At 43.8% G+C, this 26,824-nt stretch overlaps 1 protein-coding gene across 1 annotated transcript; it reads right to left on the reverse strand.

Moving 5' to 3' along the window:
* Positions 1–403: 403 nt before the first annotated feature.
* On the reverse strand, positions 404–21,071 carry LOC110965031 (synapse differentiation-inducing gene protein 1). The gene is made up of 4 exons (XM_022213919.2): positions 20,761–21,071; positions 17,839–18,439; positions 14,179–14,316; positions 404–1,567 (listed from the first exon to the last, which is right to left on the reverse strand). Exons 2-4 carry the CDS (start codon positions 18,340–18,342, stop codon positions 1,409–1,411), a joined length of 801 nt encoding a protein of 266 aa, XP_022069611.1. The 5' UTR covers positions 18,343–18,439; positions 20,761–21,071; the 3' UTR covers positions 404–1,408.
* Between the last annotated feature and the right edge of the window lie 5,753 nt (positions 21,072–26,824).

Here is a 26,824-nt window from a genome sequence, read left to right on the forward strand (position 1 = left end):
TACAGTCTTCATGCTAGGCTATGCTAACTGTACCCTCATTTACAGTCTTTATGCTAATCTATGCTAACAGTTCCTCCTATTTATATGCTAGTCTATGCTAACAATTCCCCCTGTTTACAGTTTTCATGTTAAGCTGGGCTACCAATTTACAGTATCTACTTCTGGTAGTCTTGTTCTTCTCCCTGTTGTAGTTCTATTTCTTCTTCTTGTAGTTCTATTTCTTATTTTTGTAGATCTAGTTCTTCTTGTAGTTTTTCTAGTTGATGGTCTTCTTGTTCTCTGGGTTCTGCTGGGTTCTGTGTTTGATGCTCTGAATCTGGTATTTATTTTTTTATTTTTGTAGTTTTTCTGGTGTTCTTCTTGTAATTCCTGAAACATTATTGGGACATTCAGGACGTAGAAATAAAGCAAAAAGATTGAATTCTTTATTCCTTAATGTTTCAGTGAAATCTTAATAATAAAATAAAATAATTCTGCTGATTAATTGGATCAGATGTTTGAGTGAACTCAGGTGTGGTTTCACCTGGCTGCTCTGGTTTTACTGCAGATATGAAGCATTTGATTCACCAGCTGCTCAGACGGACATGTTAGCGACATGTTAGCTTAGCATCGTGCTAACTTTGTGAAATGGAACTGTGGTCAATGAGAGAGGTGGGGCTTAAATTTCAGCTGATCATCTAATAGTGCGTTTGTGTCATTCACCCTCCGCTCCCAGCCGGGTGGGTTCACATGTTGACGTTTTTCTTCTGCCTGGCTGGAAACATGTCGATTAAACGATCAGTTAATCAATTAATCAATAAAAAATCAATAAACTGAAGGAAAAACTCAGAAGGAGTCCAGTGTTAAAGAACGTCGTCATGGGGACTGAAGGAACGTCCTGCTTCAATCAATCAATAAAGGACATTGTGTTGATGTTGCTTTGATGTTCTGGTCTCAAATGTTCATCAGAAACGACTCGTCAATAAAATGATCAGCTGATAGAAAATGCAAATTTATGACTTTTTACAGTCAAAGTTTGATTAAAGCATCAATTTAAAAGCATCAACAACAAACAAAATAAACATCAGCAAACAGAATAAACAACAACAGAGTAAACAACAACAAACAGAGCAAAAAGCATGTCTGTAATCAGTGTTTTAGGACAGTTTGTGATTTTATGTTTCGGTTTTCATGCAGATTAAATAAATTCAGTCATTTCTTTAAATCACAACAAACAAACTTCCTCTTGGCTCCGCCTCAGAGATCCTGCGATCTGATTGGCTGACAGGTTTCAGGTGAGAGCTCCACCTGTCGAGCGCTCGACCCGCCGATTCGCTGCCATGCAGGACGCTGACCTGCGGAGGAACCTCACCTCCACCTGAGAGCAGGGGAGGGACGGGCTGCCGGGGAACTCTCTGTATCATCATGGTTACCAGTGGTGGTTCTTGGACAGGTAGGCGATGAGCGCCACGGCAACACCCACGTAGATCCCCGTCCCTATGGTGACGGACAGGACGGCCAGGAAGAGGGCGCGCCTGGAGCTGGAGCTGGCCAGGTGGAAGTCCCCCTTAGACACCGCCTTGTTGGTCTGGAACATGGAAACACGTAATGCTTAAAAATGAAACATTTAAACCTGGAACATTTAAACACGGAACGTTTACGAATGAAACATTTAAACATGGAACATTTAAAAATTACACATTTGAACACGGAACATTTAAAAATGAAGCATTGAAGCACAGAACATTTAAACATGGAACGTTTAAACACGGAACGTTTACAAATGAAATATTTAAACACGGAACATTTAAACATGGAATGTTTAAATGTTTATTTAGAAGTTAAAAAGTTTGTGGTTGTGGTTTGAAAAGCAGAGATTCAAATAAACTGAAGAAAACCATCCATCCATCATCCATCCATCCATCCATCTTCTTCCTCTTATCCAATGTTGGGTCATGGAGGCAGCAGATGAAGCAGGTCATTCCAGATGTTCCTCCTCCCAGCAATGCTTTCCAGCTCTTCCTGGAGGATCCCGAGGCGTTCCCAGACCAGATGAGATATATAATCCCTCCATGTTCTGGTTCTACCCCGGGGTCTCCTCCCAGGAGGATGTGTTCAGTAAACCTCCAAAGGAAGTCTCCCTGGAGGATCTGAATCAGATGTCCAAACCACCTCCACTGGTTCCTTCAGAGGTGAAGGATCAGCAGCTCTACTCTGAGCTCCCTCCAGATGTCTGATCTTCTCCTCCTATCTCTAAGGCTGAGCCCAGACATCCTACAGAGAAAGCTCATTTCAGACGCTTGTATCCATGATCTCATTCTTTGGGTCACTACCCAGAGCTCATGACCATAGGTGAGGGTTGGAACATAGATGGATGCTAAACTGAGATCTTCTCCTTGTAGCTCAGCTCCCTCTTCACCACGACGGTTCAGTAAAACCGGATGGCAGGGGGCGGGGCCGGTTTGACAGATTCTGACAGATCTGTCAAACCCGTCACCTGATAAGGACACATCAGCACATGTCAGATGACGCTCTGAAGACTGCAGATGCAGTTGAAACATGTCAGCAAGGTAAAATCATCCTTTCTGTACTAACTTGTTGGTATAAAAAGCAAAGTTATCCTATTAAAATAAATGAGAAAATCAACATCTTTCAGCTTCTTAACTACCTCGGGAACCTCTGCAGGCCTTAAAGTTTTCCGGCGCCGCGCCGGATTTCCGGCGTATGGAAGTGTACCATTTTTAAAAAATGATCTCCGTCCTGAAGGCTCCAAGCATGTGCGTCATTGTGCATTCAGTTGCTCCGCTTTAATCAATCAAACTCCGAATCCTACATTAAAAAATATACACCTTTTGTCCAGGCATGCGACTTTCTGATAGAACTTTTATCCAATTACAGTTTTCTAACTGCGAGTGCGCATCGACTGCTGGGCCACGATATGCTGCCCCCTCTTGGTTCGGCATCGTCAGTGCTGCTGAGCCGCTGATAAGAAATAACAGTATCCCACAAACAAAATCCAAATTTGCAATATTTGTTGGTGTTTTTTGTAATTATATTTAAAGGGAATTACTGGAAACATATTGATATATATTGCATATTATTTATTTTATTTCTGCTTGGACTGTATACCCATTCCACGTGTCCCAGCCCTGTGGCTGCCTGGTCTCTGCAGAGCGCACGGAGCTCCAATCTGTGAGTGGTGCGGTGAAGAATCGAGCAGCTGATCACTGGTCAATAGCGTTGGAGCTCGTGTTTAGCCCAAAGACGCAGATACTAAAGTTTGCTCAGACTTTGTGTGACAGAGGAGAGAGGATGTGTCTCTGCTGATTAACAAAGAGAGCAGCCGCTGCCGCGATCCCTGAGCCGCGGTGCGTTGACTCGCCCCATTGGTGTAAGTGCGTGCCGTGGAGAACTGCAGGTAGTGGCGATGCGCGTGCACGCCCCACAGTCCCCATGGTTTCGCCACAAAATAAAAACAAACGGGCTTAGGTATTGAATTTAAAAAAGTAACAAAAACAGGAGGTGTTGATTTTGTTTGATTTCTTAATCTTTAAACATTTTCTATGTTTTACAACGGCAAAAGGAAAAAAACGAAACAGCTATTTAGTTTGCTGGATTTTATTTTGAAAGGAAAAAAATCAAAGATCAAGCCATAAGGATTTGTCCCATTATTCTCCTCAGAACATCTGCTCAGTTAAATATGCACAAACTGAATGTAGCTTAGGTGATATTAACCTTTTTTATTTTAGGACATATAGGATGTTTGTAATAATGAGTTAAATAGCTCTCAGCAGATTTTCTGACCTTATGCATCCGAATGATGTCTAGCCACAAACAAAAACTCTCCAATCTTAAGCAAATATTATTAGTAAGAACAGAACGAACGTATGGGTTGTGTGAAATGAATAATGGATAGATAGTTAAATAAGAATGTTCTTAGGCTGCTTTTCACCGTTTTTTCTTCCCAAAATATAGATAAAAAATAGAAACATTTAAATTGAGTTAGTTTTGTAGCAGTTTTGTTGTGGTTGGTGTTGTTTTGAGTTCTTGTTAAATCTACTGAAGAGATAAAAAATATTAAAAGTTATTGATAATACATGTACTTGATTTTCATGATTTTTTCCCCTTAACACTAAGGTTGATGCTACAGGTACGGACCCGTACCTGTAGCATCTGCACTCGGATTACCAAGCCGGCTCATTAATATTTATGCACGTCGGATTACCAGCCAATCACAAAGCGCGTTCATCAGCCGGCTCATTAATATTCATGTACATCTCATTAAGATTTATGATAAGGGGAAGTGCCGTATCCGTAGGCCACAGGCTACGGGTACGGGTCCGTATCTGTAGACACTACCTAACACTAAAACAAATCTTTGCAATTACAGTGATGTGGTATTGAAACATCGACACAAAAAAAATCTGACTTGGGGCACTTTCTAAAATGCCTTGAGTTTTGGCCAAGTAAGGTTTTACATTTGAGCAACAATAAAATAGTGGGATCATAATGGACATTATTTCCACCAGATGACCTCATATTTGCTCTGAATTAATAGAATCTAATATATATTGTGTTTTAGTGAGTTTTAAAACACATTTAAATACGTTTATTGACACTATAAATTGGATCTTAGAAGTTCAGGCTCAGGATTTTTTCTCACTTTAAGCCCTGCCTCTGTCATGGATATGGATGAAGATCCCCTCGAGTCTTCAGGCTCTGCCTCCTCCATGTTTACTGGATTCAGGAGTGCCTCAAAGTTCTCTTTCAACCACCCAACAATATCTTCAGTACAGGTCAACAGTTCTCCACCCCGACTGTACACAGTCTGAGTAAAGCCTTGCCTCCCCTTCCTGAGGCATCAGACGGTTTGCCAGAACCTCCTTAAGGCCAACCAAAAGTCCTTCTCCATAGACTCTCTGAACTCCTCCCACACCCGAGTTTTAGCTTCCACATCTGCAGCCCTTCTAGACAACTGGTACCCATCAGCTGCTTCAGGAGATCCTCGAGCAAGCCAAGCCCGAAAAGCATCCTTCTTCAGCCAGGTATTAGGTACATTTATGAGAACCTTCTGCTCCAACATGGTGTTTATGTCCAGTCTATGACTAGCACAGAAGTCCAATAACGGAACACCACTCAGGTTCAGATCAGGCCGTTCCTCCCAATCATCTCCTCCAGGGTTCTCCATCATTGAACACATGAGCGTTGAAATCCTCCAGTAGAACTATGGTCGAACTAACCAGGTCAATGTATGAATACAGGACAGTTTGTGTCATAGTCGGCATTTTTGCTGTTTTCAGACCTAAAACCAACATGGCCGCCTACAACCAAACACCACACGGCATTTTAGAGAAAGATTCTTCTAAATATTATATGTCCAATTGATTTCTAAAGATACTGTAGTAAACCTGTCGACTACTTTATATTAAATAAGTCAGAAAGCCTTGGAGTCTGGCCAGTCTTTTCTTCAGGAGGAAATGACATCATGTGGAGCAGGTCATGTGATCTGGTATTAACACTTTCTGGAGAGGTGTTTTTGGAACGGGGAACTTAGTGGAAAGGGATTTAATTTGTGATTTTCCATATAAAATTTGATTTGTTGTCAAAACAGAAATAGCTACCTGTCATGATTATCTCAACTTAATAAAAGGGACTGTCTATTAATCCACCAGTTCTGGGTTAGAATTTTAGTTTTTTCTCTGAGGTTTATAAGAGGGAGCTCCCCTATGACAGAGAGTTCACTCTTTATGGAGCTTCAGAGGATTCATCTGTGCTCCCTGCACACATACAAGCAGCTCTCCTAATGGGCATGGTGTTAGCAAAAAAATTATATTAAAAAATTGGAAAACACCAACTCCACCATGCTTCAAAAACTAGTTGCATGAATTGGTTTCAGTCATTCATTTAGAAAAACTGCGAAACAGTAGTTTAAAATTTCAGCTCAAACTAGAGAAAACATGGGATTCCTTTCTGCAACACTTGGAATCATCCTAACCACATTTGTATTCTTGATTATTTTTTGCTGGCTTCTCTGTACAGTAATGTTTAAGGATTGTCATAGAAGATTTATTGTATATTTGTTGTGGCCTTGTCAAGAGTTATTATGAAATTATCCATCCATCCATCCATTTTCCTCCACTTATCTGGGGCCGGGTCGCGGGGGCAGCAGGCGAAGCAGGTTGTTCCAGACGTCCCTCCCCCCAGCGACGCTTTCCAGCTCTTCCTGGGGGATCCCGAGGCGTTCCCAGGCCAGACGAGATATATAATCTCTCCAGCGAGTTCTGGGTCTGCCCCGGGGTCTCCTCCCAGACGGACGTGCTCGGAAAACCTCCAGAGGAAGTCTCCCTGGAGGCATCCGAATCAGGTGGCCAAACCACCTCAACTGGCTCCTTTCGATGCGAAGGAGCAGCGGCTCTACTCCGAGCTCTATCCGGATGTCTGAGCTCCTCACCCTATCTCTAAGGCTGAGCCCAGCCACCCTACGGAGGAAGCTCATTTCGGCCGCTTGTATCCGCGATCTTGTTCTTTCGGTCACTACCCAAAGCTCATGACCATAGGTGAGGGTTGGAACGTAGATGGACTGGTAAATCGAGAGCTTCGCCTTACGGCTCAGCTCCCTCTTCACCACGACGGTCTGGTACAACGCCCGCATCACTGCTGACGCTGCACCGATCCGCCTGTCCATCTCTCGCTCCATTTTCCCATCACTCGTGAACAAGATCCCGAGATACTTAAACTCCTTCGCTTGGGGAAGCAACTCCCCCCAACCCGGAGGAAGCACTCCACCGGTTTCCGGCAGAGAACCATGGCCTCGGACTTGGAGGTGCTGATCCACATCCCTGCCGCTTCACACTCGGCTGCAAACTGCTCCAGTGCGTGCCGGAGGTCACGGTCTGAGGATGCCAACAAAACCACATCATCCGCAAAAAGCAGAGAAGCGATCCTGAGGCTCCCAAACCGAAAACCCTCCCCACCACGACTGCGCCTTGAAATCCTGTCCATGAAAACCACAAACAGGATTGGAGACAAGGGGCAGCCCTGGTGGAGTCCAACACCCACCGGAAACGTGTCTGACTTAATGCCGAGTATGCGGACACAGCTCTCACTTTGGTTGTATAGGGACCGAACGGCCCGTAACAACGAGCCTCGGACCCCATACTCCCGCAGTGCCCCCCACAAAGCCCCTCGGGGGACACGGTCGTAGGCCTTCTCCAGATCTACAAAACACATGTAGACTGGCAGGTCATACTCCCATGACCCCCTCAGCAGCTCCGCAAGGGTAAAGAGCTGGTCCGCTGTTCCACGACCGGGACGGAATCCGCATTGCTCCTCCTGAATCCGAGGTTCGACTATCGGTCGGATCCTCCCTTCCAGCACCCGAGAGTAAACTTTCCCGGGGAGGCTGAGAAGTGTGATACCATGGTAATTGGCACACACTCTCCGATCCCCCTTTTTAAAAATAGGGACCACCACCCCGGTCTGCCACTCCCCAGGTACTGTACCCGATGCCCACGCGACACTGTATAGACGTGTCAACCAAGACAACAATGTCCAGAACCTTCAGCATCTCAGGGCGAATCTCGTCCACACCTGGCGCCTTGCCACCGAGGAGCTTTTTAACTACCTCGGCGACCTCTGCCACGGATATGGACGCAGATACCCCCGAGTCTTCAGGCTCTGCCTCCTCCACAGAGGACGTGTTTACCGGGTTCAGGAGTTCCTCGAAGTGCTCTTTCCACCGCTCGACGATATCCCCAGTACGGGTCAACAGTTCTCCACTCCGACCGTACACAGCCTGAGTGAAGCCCTGCCTCCCTGAGACGTCGAATGGTTTGCCAGAACTTCCCCGAGGTCAACCGAAAGTCCTTCTCCATGGCCTCCCCGAACTCCTCCCACACACGAGTTTTAGCTTCCACAACTGCCGCAGCTGCCGCCCTTTTGGCCAGCCGGTACCTGTCAGCTGCTTCAGGAGACCCCCGAGCCAACCAGGCTCGAAAAGTCTCCTTTTTCAGCCTGACGGCCTCCCTCACCGCTGGTATCCACCAGCGGGTTCTTGGATTGCCGCCACGACAGGCACCAGTGACCTTCAGACCACAGCTCCTAACAGCTGCTTCTGCAGTGGAGGCTTTGAACATGTACCACTCAGAATCCATGTCCCCAACCTCCCCTGGGATGCAGGAGAAACTCTTCCGGAGGTGGGAGTTGAAAACCCTATGGACAGGGTCCTCCGCCAGACGTTCCCAGTTCACCCGCACTACACGTTTGGGTTTACCAGGTCTGTCCGGCAGTCTTCCCCGCCATCGGATCCAACTCACCACCAGGTGGTGATCAGTTGACAGCTCTGCACCTCTCTTCACCCGAATGTCCAAGACATCCGGCCGCAGGTCGGATGATATGACTACAAAGTCGATCATCGACCTTTGGCCTAAGGTCCTCTGGTACCAAGTACACTTATGAACAACCTTATGCTCGAACATGGTGTTTGTTATGGCCAAACCATGACTAGCACAGAAGTCCAATAACAAAACACCACTCGGGTTCAGATCGGGCAGGCCGTTCCTCCCAATCACCCCCCTCCAGGTTTCTCCATCGTTGCCCACGTGAGCGTTGAAGTCTCCCAGGAGAACTATGGAATCCCCGGGCGGTACCCCTTCCAGGACCCCACCCAGAGACTCTAAGAAGGCCGAATACTCTGAACTGCTGTTCGGCGCATAAGCACAGACAACAGTCAGAGTTTTTCCCCCTGCAACACGAAGTCGCAGAGAGGCGACCCTCTCGTTCTCCGGGGAGAACTCCAACAAAGCGGTGCTCAGCCGGGGGCTTGTGAGTATCCCCACACCCGCCCGGTGCCTCTCACCCTGGGCAACTCCGGAGTAGGAGAGGGTCCAACCCCTCTCCAGGATTCTGGTTCCAGAACCCTTGCTGTGCGTGGAGGCGAGCCCAACTATATCTAGTCGGTATCGCTCCACCTCCCGCACCAGCTCAGGTTCCTTCCCCGCCAGTGAGGTGACGTTCCACATCCCCAGAGCTAGTCTACGCCACCAGGGGGCGGCACGCCCAGGCGCCCGCTCCTGCCTACTGCCCGGTGGGCATAGCACCCGACCCCGACTTCCTGCCCTGAAGGTGGTAGGCCCACTGGGCGGTGGCCCCGTGTTACTTTTTCGGGCTGTGCCCGACCGAGCCCCACGGGACCCCAAGGCTTGGCCACCAAACGCTCCTGTACGAGCTCCCCCCCCAGGTCTGGCTCCAGGGGAAGGCCCCGGTTTCCCTTTCCCGGGCGAGGTAGCGGCTTTGCCTTTTACCGTTTTGTTTTGTAGGGGGGAGGGTGGGATTGGGTATGGGGTGGGAGATATGACTCTTTTTTTTTGTTATTACTAATCAGTTAATAAAAATGAAAAAAGAACACAATCCAAACTATTTCTTAATCAACTTATGTTATTATTGTTTAGCTCATCATAAGGTGGTTGGTATTAAATTCTGACGGTTATTTAGTTGACATTTTAGTGATATCCAGTTATTTTTTATTAAGTGATTTTTTTCCCATAATGTATAAAGATGGAATTTGTAAAGACATGATCATAATGAACATAGAAAACATGACTTTTTTATTTTTAATAAAATATCTGCAGATATATCTCATGCACTTCTAGGGGGACCTACTGACTGTCTCCTGTTGGTTTCTGGATGTCTGTTTGCTTTTATTTGCGTTCTATTTATTTTATTAATGTGAAATCTATCAGGATGTCTCCGTTGTCATGGCAACCTGCAGCTTGATGAAACAGATTCTGACGAAGACGACGATCAAACCAACAAGTCAGACTAAAAACAGCCAGAAGCAGAGAGGAAGACAAGGGAGCATCCATCAGGTTAAACTGATCAGGAAGTGAAACGTCGTGATGCGTTCAAGGCCTCCATCTCCATCTTCAGTTCATCTAACTGACCGTGAAGATGTTCTGATGGTACCTTCACTGCACTCCATCCATTCATCTATCTGGGCTCCATTAGCCGGTCTGAGTCTCTTAACAAGCTCGTTAAAGCTTTAACCTGATTAGCTGCTGTTTCTCTTCCGGTAAGATTCAATTATTCAATTACACTCTCTGACCAATCAGCCGTCTGTGGCCGGAGTGGGCGGGGCCTCCAGTCGCTCTCTGATGGATGTCAGAGTGGGAAGCGTTGCCAACAGCGACCAGCTCCCCTGCTCTCAGAGTTGTAGGTGTGTAGTTGCCATGGAAACCTCATCCACAACAAGATGCTGCTGACTGAGACTCAGAGAACGTCGTGTTCACAGCAGATCCGCACCAGCTCATCCCAGAACCCTTTATTATTATTATTATTATTATTATTATTATTGTTATTATTGTTCCTCAGGTGTTAAACTCTGAACTAATTTTGTCTCCTCATGCTGTACATGTTGAACTATCTCTATTTTTATCATTTCTTCAAAAGGTTTCCCTCGTCTCTGTGACCTTTCAAAATAAAACGTCTTTAAAACCCATTGGTGGGTTTTAAAGATGTTTTATTTTGAAGTCACCAAAAAGTCTCCATTTATCAGCTTGAAACTGTTATAACAGAAGATAAATGCTCATATTTTCTACTTGGAGCTGGTCCTTGAATGCATCATGTGTGGTTCCTTCGGGAGAATGAACCAAATCTGAGCTTTAAATGGTGACATTTCATTAAATCAACAACTACCTCCATGTTTCCTGTCTAGACTAATCATCTGTAGAAATTCCTCCATGCTGGATGGATCTTCAACTACTTGAATTCTGTAGAACATTACCTTTAAAAATCATCCAAAATGAGTCCAAGTGTGATCAGGTGTTAAACTCTGAGCTCGCGTGGTCTCCTCATCCTGTAGATGTTGTTCTGTTCATGTTTTCTGCCTCACTGTGTTTTTAAACTCTGCTGCACATCGCTGTAAAGGAGGAAATGATCTGGAACTGTCAAATTAAAAGACTTCAGTGGTTAAAGGTCTGTTGGTTCTCCATATGTTCTCCACGTTCTCCACATGTTCTCTGGCTGATTGATGCTGTCGTTGTGGGGATCAAATGGCGATCATGTGGTGACCCTCTGCAGGACCTGGAGCCTTGTGTTGATCCCCATCCAGTAGTATGGAAGTATGAGGCAGCAGCAGAGAGGACATTAATAGAACGTCTCCTACACACCTTATATAACTGATCTGCAGTCAGCCGGAGGACGAAAACATCCACCCTCTGAACCAGCACGTCCTCAGAAACCACTAGAACCAACCAGAAGATACAAACACGTCTTCAGAAACCACCAGAACCAACCAGAAGAAACAAACATATCTTCAGAAACCACCAGAACCAACCAGAAGAAACAAACACGTCTTCAGAAACCACCAGAACCAACCAGAAGATACAAACACGTCTTCAGAAACCACCAGAACCAACCAGAATCAATCAATCAATCAATCAATCAATCAATCAAAATTTATTTATAGAGTACTTAAAAACAGCATAAAAGAAGACCAGAGTGCTTTCCATCAGCATGATAAAGCAAAGTAATACAATTTGGTTGCGATAAACCCATAAAAGCCATAAAACCGTAAAAACTACAAAAACTATAAAACCATTAAAACCATCAAACTGTAAATAAAAACGATAAAACCATTAAGCCATAAAAACTATAAAACTATAAAACCATAACACCATTAAACTAAAATGCAGCACAGATGAATCAGTAACATTAAAATGAGGCATTCTGCGCAGCATGAGAATAAAACAGTTCTCGGAGCCGAGGCCACGTCTGAAAAGGTGGGTTTTCAGTCTGGGCTTGAACAGCAGCAGAAGAGAGTTCCAGGGGAAGTTCGTTTTAGAGTCTCGGAGCAGCAACAACAAAACAACGATCACCCCACTGCTGGTACCGGGACCTGGGTATGTCCAGCACCATCTGAGTGGACGACCAGAGGGCTCTGCTGGGGCGATGGATGGTTAAAAGCTCAGATAGATATGAAGGAGCAATTCCATGAAGAGCTTTAAAAACCAATGTTAAATTTTGAACTCGACAGGATGATGAACCGGGAGCCAGTGGAGGGCGGAAAGGATGGGAGTGATGTGAGTGTATCTGGATGTGTGGGTTAACAGAGGGCAGCTACATTGTGAACCAGCTCTAATCAGTGATATCTGTGTGATACCAAAATACAGTGGATTACAGTAATTGATGTGAGAACTGATAAACGCATGAATGGCCTACTCCAGGTCATGTTTAGCAAGAATGAGCTTGACCTTAGTGAGGAGACGTAGCTGGAAAAAGCTAGCCTTGACAACAGAAGCAATTTGCCTGTCAAATCTCAAATCATTTTAAAAAATGACTTCAAGGTTTCTTACTGATTGACTGACGGAGAAAATCAGAGATGAACTGGACAAAACATTGAGGTGCAAATCAGAGGGGCCAAAGAGGATACACTCAGTTTCACTTTCGCTCAAGTGAAGAAAGTTCTGGGCCAGCCAACTGTTAATGTCTGATAAGCAGCTGTGTAGAGAGTCCAGAGCAGACACAGCATTGGGGAGCACAGGCAGGTAGAGGTGGAGGTCATCAGCATACAGGTGGAAAGACTGGTTATGCTTAGCAATGATGGCTTCAAGCAGCAGCAGATATAATGAAAACAGAACCGGCCTAAGGATGGACCCTTGTGGTACCCCAGATGACAGCGAAGCAGGCAGAGATGAGTGATCATCAAGCATCACAGTGAAAGTCCTGTCCATTGAGTAGGAGCTGACCAACATGCTGAGCCAGGCGAGAAATCAGTGTGGAGTGGCCGACAGTGTCAAAAGCTGCTGTAAGATCCAACATCACCAGGAGTACTGGCTTCTTCGTGTCCAGAGACTGCAAAATGTCATTGTCACCTTAAGGAGAGCTGATTCTAAAACCAGACTGAAATTTATTTAAAATACTGTTGGATTCTAGAAAAGGCTGCAACTGAATAAAAACAATCTTTTCTAAAATCTTAGATAAAAACTGCAAATGAGAGGCCAGTCTAAAGTTAGATAAAACAGCAGGGTGGAGGTAGGATTGTAAAGAAGTGGTCTGATCTGCATGTTTAAAGACTGCTGGGTCAGATCCAGCACTGATTTATCAGAGCGAGCAGACAGGGGGCGCTGTATTACAGACCTGTTGGAGCAGTTCAGCTGCTATAATGTCTAGAGGACAGTTAGTTGGTGTCACCCCCTGGACCACTTCACATAGTGAAGACAAGGACACGGGTTCAAAGATCTCAAAAATCAGCAGGGGGCACAGGAGGAATGTTTGTATTAGCAGTGTCAGCATTAATGCCTCCTGACTGCAGCCACCTGAACACAGAATGACGTAAAAACCTTTCAGATGTCAAGACCAACACATTTATCAGAACGCTGCCAGGAGGCCGATTACAGACTGAACTGTGCAGAATAACATCCTGGGGTAGTTAGAGCTGGTAGAGATTATGTTACACAGATTTTCACTTTTGGCCTCTTTCACTTCCTTCTAGTAGTTAGCCAGACTCCAGAAGATACAGCACGTCTTCAGAAACCAGCAGAACCAACCAGAAGATACCAGTACGTCTTCAGAAACCAACAGAACCAACCAGAAGATACCAGTACATCTTCAGAAACCAACAGAACCAACCAGAAGATACCAGTACGTCTTCAGAAACCAACAGAACCAACCAGAATCAATCAATCAATCAAAATTTATTCATAGTGTACTTAAAAACAACATAAAAGAAGACCAAAGTGCTTTCCATCAGCATGATAAAACATCTGAGGAAACATGGTGGACGTGAAGGTTCCCATTTTTTATTAAATAATAGCTAAAGAAAAGTCTCTTCCTTCTGGTTCCTCAGAGCTCATTCACTTTAAGATGAGCCATGGGGAGTTAGAACCAGACAAACCGCTCCGAGTAAATAAAAGCTGTGAAACCCTGAAGGTTCTTCTGTGGTGAAATATTCGGTCATGTGACGCTTTTAAACCAAACAGGAAGTTGAATCTTTATTTCCTTTAATTCTAAAATAAACAGCAGAAGATGGAAAAGGTCATAGTGAACGTCTCAGCTGTGTACTTTCAGACAGTACTGCAGTAAAAACACCTTCCAGTACTGCACTCAGTCCTCAGATAGGTCCAAGTACCAAAAGGTACTGACTGTACTATCAGATAATTAATTACTGATAACTGATTACTGGTTATTGATTATCATCCTCACCTCATGCGACAGGTAGAAGGCAGCGATGCCGAGCGGCCAGAAGCAGCAGAGCATGGAGAAGACGCTGAGGCCCAGGTGATCTCTGGGAGGCATCAGCAGGAAAGCGTCCTCACTCTCTGATTCGCTGGAGTAATCGCTCTGATGAAACACAGCAGGAGCCAATCAGCACTCAGGACATCAGCTTCACGTCTGACGTAGAAACCTGCCACCAGAACCTCACATTTCAGTGAAAGAGTTTCTGAAACAATCGTCTGTCTAGTGGGACACTAAGCTCCTCCCAGCACCACTGTGATTGGCTGTTCCTCCAGCAGTGATGATCAGCTAAAAATAGTCAAAATGAGGTAAAACTTGTCTGCTTTTATTGGTTCCTGTTCAGTGTCTAACATCTGACAAAGGTTCTCTCTGGTTCCTTGTCTGTTTCTAACACCCGACGAAGGTTCTCTCTGGTTCCTGGTCTGTTTGTAGCACCCGACGAAGGTTCTCTTTGGTTCCTGGTCTGTTTGTAGCACCCGACGAAGGTTCCCTCTGGTTCCTGCTCTGTTTCTAACACTCGACGAAGGTTCTCTTTGGTTCCTGGTCTGTTTCTGACACCTGATGAAGGTTCTCTCTGGTTCCTGGTCTGTTTCTAATACCTGACGAAAGTTTTCTTTGGTTCCTGGTCTGTTTCTAGCACCCGACGAAGGTTCTCTCTGGTTCCTGGTCTGTTTCTAATACCTGACGAAAGTTTTCTTTGGTTCCTGGTCTGTTTCTAGCACCTGACGAAGGTTCTCTCTGGTTCCTGGTCTGTTTCTGACACCCGACGAAGGTTCCCTCTGGTTCCTGTTCTGTTTTTAACACCTGACGAAGGTTCTCTTTGGTTCCTGGTCTGTTTCTAGCACCCGACGAAGGTTCCCTCTGGTTCCTGGTCTGTTTCTAACACCCGACGAAGGTTCTCTTTGGTTCCTGGTCTGTTTCTGACACCTGACGAAGGTTCTCTTTGGTTCCTGGTCTGTTTCTGACACCTGATGATGGTTCTCTCTGGTTCCTGGTCTGTTTCTGACACCTGACGAAGGTTCTCTCTGGTTCCTGTTCTGTTTCTAACACCTGACGAAGGTTCTCTCTGGTTCCTGGTCTGTTTCTGACACCTGACGAAGGTTCTCTCTGGTTCCTGGTCTGTTTCTAATACCTGACGAAAGTTTTCTTTGGTTCCTGGTCTGTTTCTGACACCCGACAAAGGTTCTCTCTGGTTCCTGGTCTGTTTCTAACACCCGACGAAGGTTCTCTTTGGTTCCTGGTCTGTTTCTGACACCCGACGAAGGTTCTCTCTGGTTCCTGGTCTGTTTCTGACACCGGACGAAGGTTCTCTTTGGTTCCTGGTCTGTTTCTGACACCCGACAAAGGTTCTCTTTGGTTCCTGGTCTGTTTCTGACACCCGACGAAGGTTCTCTCTGGTTCCTGGTCTGTTTCTGACACCCAACGAAGGTTCCCTCTGGTTCCTGTTCTGTTTCTAACACCTGACGAAGGTTCTCTTTGGTTCCTGGTCTGTTTCTAGCACCCGACGAAGGTTCTCTTTGGTTCCTGGTCTGTTTCTGACACTTGACGAAGGTTCCCTTTGGTTCCTGGTCAGTTTCCAACACCCGATGAAGGTTCTCTCTGGTTCCGGTTCTCTACCTCAGTAATCCTCCTGGTTTTACAGACGAAAGCTGAGAGAACCACAACGGTGCAGTTCTAAATCTTCATCGTCTCTAAAGCGATTGGCTGTTAGCATTGCAGCTCGCTAATCTCATTCTGCATCCCACACTGGAAGGTTCCTGTGTTTCATGCTAACAGTTTCCCTATGCTTCCAGTCTTTATGCTAAGCTAAGCTGAAATTGTAAATAGCTCACATAACCAAATGTAATTTGCGGTGTTTAAGGTGAAGCTCAGTAAAGCTCAGTCCTGGGGACTAGCTTGTTAACCACCAAGAAGCTAAGCTAACAGCTGCTACCAGTGTTTGATTATCACACTAAGCTAAGCTAAACACTAAAAACTTTACAACATATAGAAACGCTCATCAGATCGAAGACATAATTGTAAATTTCCTGAAGCAAAATGGTTTAGCTGAGTTCAGATTGTCAAAAAGGTTTGAATAGTTTCATCTAGCTTCGAACTTCAGCTAGATTTAGGTTCAGTTAGCTTCTAGGTTCAGCTAGCTTTTATATTCAGTTCGCTTTAGGTTCAGTTAGCTTTTAGGATCAGTTAGCTTTAGGTTCAGTTAGCTTTAAGGCTTATTCAGCTCCAGTTAGTTTGTATGTTTATTTAGCTTTTGGTTCAGTTTGTTTTAAGGTTCAGTCAGTTCCAGTTAGCTTTTAAAATCAGCTAGCTTATAAGTTTAATTAGATTCTTGGTTTAGATAGCTGCTAGCTTCAGTCAGCTCCTAGTTTTAGCTAGCTCCAATTACCATATAGGTTCAGCTAACTTTAAAGTTTATTTAGCTTCTAGAATTAATTAGCTTCTGTTAGCCTTTATATGCAGTTAGCTTTAAGGTTTTTTTTTAGGTTCAATTAGGTCAGCTAGGCTCCCTAAACTTGTAGCTTAATGTAGTTCCAAGGTTCATTTAGCTTCTCAGTTTAGTTAGCGCCTACTTCAGATAGATCCAGTTAGTTCCAGTTTGCTGTTAGGTCTAGTCAGAGGTTTTACGTTCTCTGCAGCTCCTTGATGAAGAACATCAGAGTTCAGGAGTTTCTCTCTGCTGGAGGCTGAAGGAGGATGAGGAGGCTCAAACTACCGCTGCAGAGCTAACAGGTCAGCTAAATGTAGCTGTAGTTGATTTACAAAATATTGAATGCTGATTATCTTTGGCTTCTTGTTATGCAACCAAAACAATAGTCTGTACTGTAAGCATTGTCCAGATATAGTTTTTATTTTTATAAAACTCAAGAGTTCAGTTAGCACCAGTTAGCTTATAAGTTTAGTTAGCTTTAAGGCTGAATTAATTCTCAGTTTACTTAGCATCTAGGTTCAAGTAGTGTCTCTGTTCAGTTAGCTCTTGTTAGACTCGTGGTTTAGTTAGCTTCTGATGTCAGTCATTTTTAGGTAGCGTCTAGGTTAAGACATAGTTAGCTTATAGGTCCAGGTAGCTCCAGTTAAATTCTCGGTGTTGTTAGCTTCTAAGATCAGTTAGCTTCAAGGTTTAGTTAGCTTCTAAATTAGGTCGAGGTTCAGTTAGCTTGAGGACTCAGCGCCAGTTAGCCTCTAGGTTTAGATAGCTTTTAGGTTTGGCCAGCTCCTACCTTCAGTTAGCGCCAGTTAGCCTCTAGATTTAGATAGCTTTTAGGTTTGGCTAGCTCCTACCTTCAGTTAGTGCTAGTTAGCCTCTAGATTTAGATAGCTTTTAGGTTTGGCTAGCTCCTGCCTTCAGTTAGTGCCAGTTAGCCTCTAGATTTAGATAGCTTTTAGGTTTGGCTAGTTTTATGTTAAGTTAGCTCCAGCTAGCTTCTCGGTTAAGCTAGGTCAGTTAGCTCTACATTTATTTAACTTCTGAGGAAGAAAAGACTTAGCAGCATCTGGTGGGCATCAGCAGTCCTTCAGCTCACCAGCAGGAGGCACTACTAGATAAATGACTGAATCCCTCAGGATGAACTAATTCTATTCTGTTAATCACAGAACCACGAAGACAGAAACATCAGCCTCTTTTCTCACCTCCAGTTCCTGGAAGTCGTCGTCGTCGTCAATGTCGTACGACAGCGTGTGAATCTTTGCATCATCACCAGAAAACTCCAGAAACTTCCCATCAGCGAACAGAAGCACCTCCTTGGTGGAGGCAGCAGGAACAGAGGACGCGTCCGGACCCAACCCCTCGATGAAGGTGGTCTCACAGCAGTCTCCTCCCCGAGCCTCCCCCCAGGCCCTCAGCACTCCCTCTGGGCAGAGCAGGAGGCTGGCGGCCGGCCGGAGGCGGGGGTCCGATGCCACCTGGGGGAGGAGAGCACTGGGGTTGAGGAACTGAGGAGGAGCAGCACTTTGCTCCTGCTGAGAGGGGGTGCTAACCACCACACGCCCCTGGTACTGAGGCGCCGAGTACACTGACAGCAGTGCCTTGCGAGGCTCAGCCCCCAAACCCCGGGTATTGATGAGGTCATTTTGTCCTCGTGGGGAGGCTCCTCCCACTCCAGACAGGGACTCTGCCTCCTCTCCTCCCTCCATCCTCTCAGGGGTGTCTGTCAGAGAGGTCAGGGGTCATCAGAGGTCATCAGGGATCATCAGGGGTCATCAGCAGTCAGGCATCACAGATTGAACTCTCCTGTAAAAGCAGGTCAAGTGAAAAACAGCCTGAAACGCTGTCAGGTAACTGGACATGTCTACAGTGTGGGACCATTTATATACTGTGAGGACATCTCTACACTGTGGGACCATTTATACACTGTGGGGACATGTCTACACTGTGGGGACATGTCTACACTGTGGGGAAATGTGTACACTGTGGGACCATTTATACATTGTGAGGACATGTCTACACTGTGGGACCATTGATATATTATGAGGACATCTCTACACTGTGGGACCATTTATATAGTGTGAGGACATGTCTACACTGTGGGGACATGTCTACAATGTGGGACCATTTTTGCACTGTGAGGACATGTCTACACTGTGGGACCATTGATACATTATGAGGACATCTCTACACTGTGGGACCATTTATATACTGTGAGGACATGTCTACACTGTGGGACCATTTATATACTGTGAGGACATCTCTACACTGTGGGACCATTTATATACTGTGAGGACATCTCTACACTGTGGGACCATTTATACACCGTGGGACCATTTATACACTGTGAGGACATGTCTACACTGTGGGACCATTGATACATTATGAGGACATCTCTACACTGTGGGACCATTTATATACTGTGAGGACATGTCTACACTGTGGGGACATGTCTACAATGTGGGGACATGTCTGCAATGTGGGGACATGTCTACACTGTGGGGACATGTCTACACTGTGAGGACATGTCTACACTGTGGGACCATTGATACATTATGAGGACATCTCTACACTGTGGGACCATTTATATACTGTGAGGACATGTCTACACTGTGGGGACATGTCTACACTGTGAGGACATGTCTACACTGTGGGGACATGTCTACACTGTGGGGACATGTCTACACTGTGGGACCATTTATATACTGTGAGGACATGTCTCCACTGTGAGGACATGTCTACATTGTGGGACCATTTATATACTGTGAGGACATGTCTCCACTGTGAGGACATGTCTACATTGTAGGACCATTTATACACTGTGAGGACATGTCTACATTGTGGGACCATTTATACACTGTGAGGACTTGTCTACACTGTGGGACCATTTATACACTGTGAGGACATGTCTACACTGTGAGGACATGTCTACACTGTGAGGACATGTCTACATTGTAGGACCATTTATACACTGTGAGGACATGTCTACACTGTGAGGACATGTCTACATTGTGGGACCATTTATACACTGTGAGGACATGTCTACACTGTGAGGACATGTCTACACTGTGAGGACATGTCTACACTGTGGGGACATGTCTACATTGTGGGACCATTTATACACTGTGAGGACATGTCTACACTGTGGGACCATTTATACACTGTGAGGACATGTCTACACTGTGAGGACATGTCTACATTGTGGGACCATTTATACACTGTGAGGACATGTCTACACTGTGGGACCATTTATACACTGTGAGGACATGTCTACACTGTGAGGACATGTCTACATTGTGGGACCATTTATACACTGTGAGGACATGTCTACACTGTGAGGACATGTCTACACTGTGAGGACATGTCTACACTGTGGGGACATGTCTACACTGTGATCTTGTAGATTAAAGATGCATGAAAATGAATCTTCCTGCATCTTTTATCTTTGACAATATTTCTGTAGTTTTGTGTTCATGTTGATCCTGAATTTAATTTCCTGTTTACTAAACAACAATAAATAGCTGCATGTTCAAATGTGTGTTCAGATTTAAGGGGAGTTTTTTGGACGTCTGGATGTAATTTCATCAGCAGGACTCATTATTTCAGAACATAAATGGATTTATTCAATTTCAGGATTCGTTTTTATTTTCCAGTTAGTGAAATACTAAAATGTCTGTGGTGGATTTCAGAAAACATTAATTCATGTTCATATTTCTGTAACATAATAATCTCTCTGAACAGAGTGCTGTTAGAGTCACCATTTATCAGCTAATTTACTCTGTAATATTTCTGTTTACAGTACTACAGTTCTATGTGTACTATCGTGTAGTCTGAGGGGTTATTTATTCCAGGTATCTGTAGTATTCCTGTTAGTGATTTTTGGTTGATATTCCACTGACCTGCAGCCTGATCAAATAATCCACACACATTAATAACAAAGCTGAGCTTCAAAGCCGCCGGAAATACCACCAACACGTGCACGAGCGCACACACACACGTATGTTTACAGCCCACATACAAAATCATGCATGTGCTGAAATCTCATCTTGAACCTGAATACCGACAGTCACCGGCTCTGACGTCATCCTGGTGATCACACACACACATACATGCACGCGCACACTCACCTCCCAAGGTGAGCCTCCGGAGCCTCCATCTAAATATCCACCAGCAGCAGCGGCTCCTCCTCCGTCCTCCAGCCGCCCTCAGCGCGGTCCGAGCCGCACACAGAGCCGAGGAGGGTCCGCTGGTCGAGACCCGAGCTCCGGGCAGACACAGCCGGGAGAGAAGAGGGGAAGGCGGACAGGCAGGTGTCCGTCTGCTCGGAGATGTTCTCTGGTTCTCCTGCAGGGAGAGGATGAAGATGATGAAGAAGAAGAGGAGGAGGAGCAGAGAGAGAGCTAGAGAGCTGCAAGTTTGGAGGAGGAGGTGTGTGTGTGTCTGTGTGTGTTGAATACAGAGCGTGTGTTCATCCAGCTCCTCCTCATGGTCCTAAAGCCCCTCAGAGATGAGACCTCCAGAACATCCTCCAGCCTCCATCAGGTACCGACTCCAGCTGTCATCCTCAGATCTGCTGACCAATCAGAGCTGCATCATCATCATGATGTCACATCTTTAAAACTTGTCTCTTTTCTCCTTTATCCAGAACCTCCCAGAAACATCCCGGTTCTCTGGTGGTTCTGTGATGGTTCTCTGGTGGTTCTCTGATGGTTCTCTGGTGGTTCTCTGGTGGTTCTCTGATGGTTCTCTGATGGTTCTCTGGTGGTTCTCTGATGGTTCTCTGATGGTTCTCTGGTGGTTCTCTGGTGGTTCTGTGATGGTTCTCTGGTGGTTCTCTGGTGGTTCTGTGATGGTTCTCTGGTGGTTCTCTGATGGTTCTCTGATGGTTCTCTGGTGGTTCTGTGATGGTTCTCTGGTGGTTCTCTGATGGTTCTCTGATGGTTCTCTGGTGGTTCTCTGGTGGTTCTCTGATGGTTCTCTGGTGGTTCTCTGATGGTTCTCTGGTGGTTCTCTGATGGTTCTCTGGTGGTTCTCTGGTGGTTCTCTGGTGGTTCTCTGATGGTTCTCTGGTGGTTCTGTGATGGTTCTCTGGTGGTTCTCTGATGGTTCTCTGATGGTTCTCTGGTGGTTCTCTGGTGGTTCTCTGATGGTTCTCTGGTGGTTCTCTGATGGTTCTCTGGTGGTTCTCTGATGGTTCTCTGGTGGTTCTCTGGTGGTTCTCTGATGGTTCTCTGGTGGTTCTCTGATGGTTCTCTGGTGGTTCTGTGTTTCTGATGGTTTCTGGGTTGTTTTGATGGCCAGTAGAGCTCACCTGTAGACAGGTAACCAAACTCTACTGGACCACGGCCTACTAGCTTCTAGACCAGGAGAGTCAGAATCATCTTAGTCTTGGATCACATCTAGTCCAGTCTGATTCCAGTACAACCAGTAGAACCAGTAAAACCACAGCATAATAACCTCTTAATAACCACAACGCCTCGTGGTTCCTTTGTTTTAGTACAGAAATGTTCACATTTAAAGAATTATCTTTTTATTAAACATCATGAACAACCTGAAATTTATGAAGCAAAATAAGTTCAGTTTCATCCACATTCATCCTCAGTTTATCATTTCCACATTACAACTTCCAGATCACAGAGTGTCTACAAAGGAACACAACATTTAGTCACCTGGACCTGAACCACGGAGGATTTACTGGAGGATCACAACCACAAAAGAAGACAAAAAAGCAACAAAAAACAGACAAAATATCACAAAAATGAGACACAAAATGACAAAAGATGAGACAAATGACACAAAACAAAACAAGAGACAAAAAATTAGACAAACATGAGCGAGACAAAAAAAATGACAAAAACGCTAAACAAAACAGCATTTTTGTCATTTTGCTTTATTAGTTTTGTAAAGTGAAGCACAAAATGACAAAAAAAAGAGACAAAAACAAAATGAGACACAAAATGACAAAAGAACAAAGATCAATCTAATATTTTACTTTCTGATCCAAACAACTTGTCATGTTCTAGAAATGATTTTAAATTTATAGTTTTACTAATTTACAATCTGCAGTTAATGTCTTCTCTGTAATTTTTACACTTTGATTGGACCCTCTGGAGGACCACTTTTGGTCCACGGGCCTCATGTTGGACCCCCTGGTCTAGCGGTTCCATCTGGTTGTTTCCTGGTTCTCTGTGGAACCACAGGTAGAACGTCCTGCTGGGTGGCGGTACAGATGTTCCACAGGAGATTCTTCAGTTTCTGATTTTAAACATCTCAGACGTGTGAACCCTGACTGACTCATTAGGATTTATTGATTGATTTATTGATTGATTGATCGATTTATTGATTGATTGATTGACCGATTTCATTTTTAATCCTTGAACCAGAAATGCTGTGAAGTACTTTCAATGAAGTACTGCAGTATTTCCATGTAGTACTGCAGACTGCTATTAAATGCAGTAAATGATGCTGGATGTGTGGAGATCTCAGACTGAAACCAGTCACTGGGTATTGATCAGTGATCAGCTGACTGATTTCTGTGTAGATTTCTCACTTTAGAACAATAAATAGCTTTCCTTCTTAGATCTTGGATTTAAGCTCAAACAAACAAACAAACAATAAATAAGTAAATAAATAAATGAGACATTTCCCTCTAATCCTGCAGAAAAAAAAGATTTTACACCAGAATATGATCAATGAAGTTATAGATCACCCATCAGATCAATTAAACATATTTAGTGTGAATGTTTGGTTGTTGCTGACCAGCAGGTGGCGTCACTGAGCTCTATCAGACTGGATGTTCATCTATAGAGAAATATGAATATTTACATTTATAGATTACTGGATATAATGGATATATTATTGGATATCAATACATACTTACATAAATATTTATATATATTAATATACCACTGGATATTTATATAATACCATAGACTGTATATAAAGATGGACGTAGCACCCGTGATGTCACATGTTGATTTCTGCACTGAGAAAACGAAGCCCAGATTTTGCTACTTCCTGGTTGACATCTTGGATTTTTGGAGCCAGAGACAAAAAAAGATTCTCAGATCTGCTGCTAACAATGTTAGCCTCCAAAAGTGGAGATAAACTCTACAGGTAAGCGTTAAAATCAACTTTGTAACTAGTTGTACTCTTCTCTACATCTGGACAACATCACATATAAAGCAGTGAAGTTACTGTAAGTTACCATCAGACTGTAACCTCTGATATAAACATGTTCTAACATCGGGTTTTAAAGTCGTTCTGTAAATCTCAAGTTACGTTTCCTAACTTTGTGTTCACACTGAGGCTAATCCCGGTTAGTCAGTGTTATAAACTAGTTATCTATTAGCTGTAGCTAAGTGTCCTGCAGGTCACAGCTGATCAATCATAATAGATCAGTCATAAGGGATCAATAACTGCTGTTCAGAGGTGCACTTCATTAATGATCAGCAGATAGAAATGAATCTGCACTAATGTTCCTCCACAGAACTCTGTTACTGATGAATGTTAATCTCTCAGTTCAGTTCTGAGTTCATATCTCTGTTCTTTGTTTCAGACATTTTTTTCTCTACAACAGTGTACGGTCAGATAACTGTGGAGCTCATGCTAATGCTAATGATACATTAGAATAAAAATAATAAACTTTATTGTCCATCTAAGGCAGTAAAATATTCTTTGGCCTCAACCAGGAAAACAAACATTTCTATAAGATTAAAAATAGGACAAAACACAACACTATTGTGTTCCATTCATATCCTGATGTCTTCACTCTGATATTTAAAGTTCCATCAGCTGGAATGAAAGAACCTTGGAGATCTTTTCCTCACTGTTCGTGTCCTTTCCTTTGTTCTGGATCATTGGGAACCTCTAGTCTGATGGACTGAGAGCTCCAGAGAACATGAACATCCAGCTGTGGTCGTCTGAACAGTCTTCTGTCCTTGAGGAAGAGCAGCACTGATGTCCTCCTCATGCTTCCATTAAGAACAATAATGCTGCAGATTCAGCTCCTCTCTTCAGAGTACAACTTGTCTTGTGACTGTTCAGTTTTTATACTTCTTTTTGTTATACTTTATTTTTATATTTTTGCTTTTACATTACAAAAACAACAAAAAATGAACAGTTTAACAACAGACAGATGGGGCCATCATAACAGTCAGGGAGTTTGCCAGCATGTAAAATGAAGCTTACAGAGGTACAAAACAATATATAAACGGAAAATGAAGCGGGTTACATCAGGATCAGGGCAGACGAGACCATATTTCTTCAGGTCCTTTCTTTTGAGTCCTTAATGACCAGTTAAATCCGGAAAACAAATCACATAGATAAACTAATCAAAATACAGAAAAAAGAGAGAATGAGTCTTTGTAAACACAGCTGAAGTAAACCAAAGCAGGAACATCAACATCACTCCCTACTGTAATATGACATCCAGTTCAGTTTTTATACTTCACTGTCAGCAACACATTGTTTATTTATCCATTTATCATGTGTTTACACATCTTTACAGTTCACAATTGTTAAATAATGCAGTTTTTAAATGTGTAATAAAGGAAATAATGAAGCTCTTGTCCTGAATGTGTTGATGTTTCAATGCTGCATATCTGCTATAAATAACATGGACTATTGTATTATATTTCTGCTACAGCAGCAGAGATGAAGTTAAAGGTGATAAATAGAACCTGTGAATACTAAGAACAGAGAATAATAAACTGCTGAAAGAGTTGCTCTGTCCTTCTGTCAGTGAAAGCTAAACAGGAAGTGGTTCACTGAGGATGTCGTCCATTCGGTCTGCTTCTTCACAACCAGATGAGGTTTTCCTTCTGTTAGCTTCACTCAGAAGGTCCTCACAGTGAACATGAGACACCTGAGATGAAGACAGACGTCACAGCATCAGCATCAACAGCAGAGGTTCATTTTAAAGTGACCCTGGAAAGATTTCCTCTGTCATATAGTTTTCCAAGCACTAAAAGACAGAAAGACCTGTAGTCACTTTAGCTTCAGGAGAGGATTTTATTATCCAGCTTATCTGTGCTGTAATTTAAATGTAATAACTGTAGCGTTCATCATTACTTTGGACATATTCTGGGAGGTTATTTTTCCAGTCTACACTGCAGGAATACGTACTACAACATGTGAATTAAACAATGTTAATCATTAGAGAGTAGATTTACTGTTTTCTCCAGTTTAACTTCAGAGACTCAGCAGATATTTAGGACTACTGACAACACAGAACCTTAACCTCACTGTTTGAATCACATTTAGGTTTTATAAACGTTACATTAATGAGAACCAGCGTCTCCACACAGTTTTAACTAAATGTACCACATTACACTAACACAACACACTTCATCTGTTAACATGAAACTCAACACAAACATCGTTAGCTTAATGCTACGTTAGCTTTAATCAGACTGAGCAGCTAGCTCGGTTAGCATCACTAACATTAAAGCTTATATTTACTGGATGCTAACTTTCTTCTCTGTTTAACACACACTGAAATAAACTCCACCAACATCTGGACTGCATGGCACACATTATATTTGACACTAAAGCTGCATATAAAGTGCATTAAAAGCGGCACCGATAAGAAAATAAACACTTACCGACCAATCAGTCCTTTCAGTGTCTGCTGGTAGAATCAGCCGAAGGTAGAAAACTGGTTAAAACAAGCCAATAGGCAGGAAAAGTGTCTCTGGAAAGGTTCTGCTTCTTCCTCAATAAATAAACCAACAGTTATTACACCAGAATTAATCCAAATGAGAATAGAGTTTACGGTGAATGAGCGTCTGGTCTGCTTCCCCCATAGGACCTGTCAATCATTCCAGACCGGACTGTCAGCCAAAGTAGCCCCGCCCCCTGGCTCCATCAACTTTAACGATTTTTTTTAATAAAATTCAATATTAACTTATTTTAAGATGGGCCACCTGATCTCTCATTTTGACCATGAAAACTGACGAAAGAAAACCCTGAGCTGTAGAACAGCAGTCTATCAAATACAAGTTACCTCTGTGATGAATTGGGGTCTATGGAGCAAAAGCTTTTTGGAGCCAGCCCCTAGTGGACGGTGTAATATTGCAAGTTTTTGACACTTCCGAGTGGGCTTAACTTTTGGAGCCAGATGCTACGTCCATCTTTATATACAGTCTATGTAAAATACTGGATATTAATCTCTATACAGGGTGACCCAAA

Source organism: Acanthochromis polyacanthus, chromosome 15 (genome assembly GCF_021347895.1).
Source record: "Acanthochromis polyacanthus isolate Apoly-LR-REF ecotype Palm Island chromosome 15, KAUST_Apoly_ChrSc, whole genome shotgun sequence".
In the NCBI taxonomy this organism is placed as follows: domain Eukaryota; kingdom Metazoa; phylum Chordata; class Actinopteri; family Pomacentridae; genus Acanthochromis; species Acanthochromis polyacanthus.